Source organism: Arachis ipaensis, chromosome B07 (assembly GCF_000816755.2).
Source record: "Arachis ipaensis cultivar K30076 chromosome B07, Araip1.1, whole genome shotgun sequence".
Lineage (NCBI taxonomy): Eukaryota > Viridiplantae > Streptophyta > Magnoliopsida > Fabales > Fabaceae > Arachis > Arachis ipaensis.
In genome coordinates, this window is record NC_029791.2 from 116,781,795 (window position 1) to 116,784,449 (window position 2,655).

The 2,655-nt window shown below is 33.7% G+C and overlaps 1 protein-coding gene across 1 annotated transcript in view; it reads right to left on the reverse strand.

Moving 5' to 3' along the window:
• LOC107607767 (probable indole-3-pyruvate monooxygenase YUCCA10) overlaps window positions 1–1,023 on the reverse strand; it is a 3,093-nt gene extending 2,070 nt beyond the window's left edge. The window contains exon 1 of the mRNA XM_016309670.2: window positions 295–1,023. Coding sequence (XP_016165156.1) covers window positions 295–912 — 618 coding nt within the window. The 5' untranslated portion in view covers window positions 913–1,023. The remainder of the gene's footprint in view (window positions 1–294) is intronic.

The window sequence follows — 2,655 nt, forward strand, 5'->3', positions numbered from 1 at the left end:
ATTCCAAAAAATAAGTTACAAACATAATTTTATAATAAAAAATTTATTAATATTAACTAATTAAAAATTAATTCTTGTTATTACTATTTTTCCCCAATTTTCAATTAACTTTGAAAGGAATAATAATCATCACTATATCAACTGGTAAATAAAATAGAATAAGATTTTCATCTTAATCATTTTGACCCAATCATTTTAATAAGGTTAATCTAACCCAACCTTATAAAACTAACAAAAAGATCCTGAACACACATGTAGATAAAGTTGGAATGAAAAAAAAAAAAAAAAACTTACAGGGCTTCTGACAACAATGGATGTATATGCACCACAATTTGAGAGATCATTAGCGATATCCATTCCAGAATTACCAGATCCAACAACCAAAACATTCTTTCCATAAGTGTCTCTTCCATTCAAATACTTGCTAGAATGAATGTAAACCCCTTCATACTTCTCAAGCCCCTCAATCTCAGGGATATACCCTTCACTATATTCACCGGTCGCGACCACCAAGAAATCCGAAACATATGTCTCGTAGGTTCCGGAAGATGTGTCCTTTGCAACGACCCTCCATTTGTCACTCCGTTCATAAAGAATAGCAGAGTCCACGGTGCGGTTATATTTGATATTAACATTGAAATATGCAACATAGGACTCTATGTAACGCAAGAACTGAACCCTAGTAATAAAGTTTGGTAAGCTAGCGGGAATTGGATAATGGGGTAGGCTACAAAACTTTTTGTCTAAGTGGAGTTTCAAATTATCATGGGCTCTTTTCCTAAAGAAAGATGCATTGCAATCATCTCTTTCAAGAACAATGTTAGCGATGTTGAGTCTGTTGAGGCACCCAGCGGTTGCTATTCCAGCAGGACCTGCACCCACAATCACAACAGGCACTTCAATAATCTCCATTATTAATATAATTAATATTAATTATATTATTTGGAGTTATTTAATTGGTAATGCTTGTTGTTTTTGTTTCTGGGCTTGATTTCCTAGGGTGCTGGGCACCTAGTTTTGACCAGATTCTCTAGTTGAATTTATATTGTAGCTTTAATTGTCACTAATAGGTAGCTGAGTTGTAATCCAGAGTGAAATACCCTTTTTTTGATAAATAAAATCGGGACAACCAGTTATTTTTTTGTTTGGTTTAAGTAAGTTGTTTAGCAATTTTCAGCAAATGAATATAATTTAGAAATTTTTTTGAAACATAAATAGATCTATTTACTAAATATTGTCAAGACACCGTTTGTAACACCTTTACTATCAGAAATTACACTTCCGGCTGCGCTACTCTGATAGAAAAAAGTATTACGACTACTTTACATACTAAATATTAAAATAGGAGCCTGTGACTCGACAATGTATCGCTGATTTCTTTGAAAATCGGAAATAAATACTTTATCTTAAGAAAAATACAAGCAGACATAGATTCATATACAAGACTCCTTACATAATATCTCATAATATAATATACATATAAAACATACAACTCCTATCCCTCTTACAAACTTGTAATAACAAAGACGAGTGAAGAAAATAATCTAATTAACACAACAACATATAAACCAAACACAGTATAACTCTTCTTAATGCTTCTTCATCCGGTTCCTGAAAAGGTAAAGCTGTAGGGGGTGAGAACCTAACCACACAGTCTCACCACGGAGTTTCAAAGTTGTCATAAGAAGATATTTAATAAGAAAACTCTTTTCAAACTCAGTGATTATCGTTGCCTTATGAATCTTTTAAAAACCAATAGGTAAGCGTTCAAAACCTTTTCAAAGAAACAATATTTAATCTGTCAGAAATTTGAAACCTTTCCTTTCTTATAAGAAAATCTCAATCAGAAACCAACCACGCAATCAAACAACACAATCATTAATTCAGCACCAAAGTTCATTCTCAAATGTAGCACGCCAGGACAAACACAGACAAGACAGACAAGGAAACCACATGTTTAGGTAGCAGTTACAGCAAATAGTTCAAGTAGCAGTTAAGAACAATTTAGCAATTAGGCAAACACAAACAAGTTCAAACCCAAACAAAGCATACAAATGCATATGATGCATGTCTGTCCTATGGCTGATGAGGCTCATCTGTCGGTTATCCAGCCAACCCGACAAGTCTGAATTGACCTTAGACTGTCCCCCGACGTGCATCCCCAAGAGAGTCTATGCATAGTTTTTTCTCAAATAATCAATATTGCTCAATGGGGGTAACATTCCTAAGAATTTATATAGTGCCCGGTCACACTTACGTCATAGGGTCAACAGAGTATCGAGTTTTCAACCTGGTACACGCGGTGGCAAGCCACGGCACTTAATCCAGGGAACCTCGTATCTCAGATATTTCAAATTCATAAGCCATATAAATAATTCATTCATCATTCATCATTCATCAATATCTAAGCCGTTCTCAATATCATCATCATTCGTCAATCCATATCCCATTTCCAAATTCAATCAAAAATCACATTTCAAAGTCAATCCTCATCATCCTTCTTTCCGTTCCATTAATCAACAACCTATTCCAAAACATAATTCTTTCTTTTCTAAATAAATCAATATTAAAACATATAATGTTTAAAAACTAAATCTTTTTAAACAATTACTTTAGGCGAAACTTCCAATTTTATAAAATTTCGGCAGCATCTCC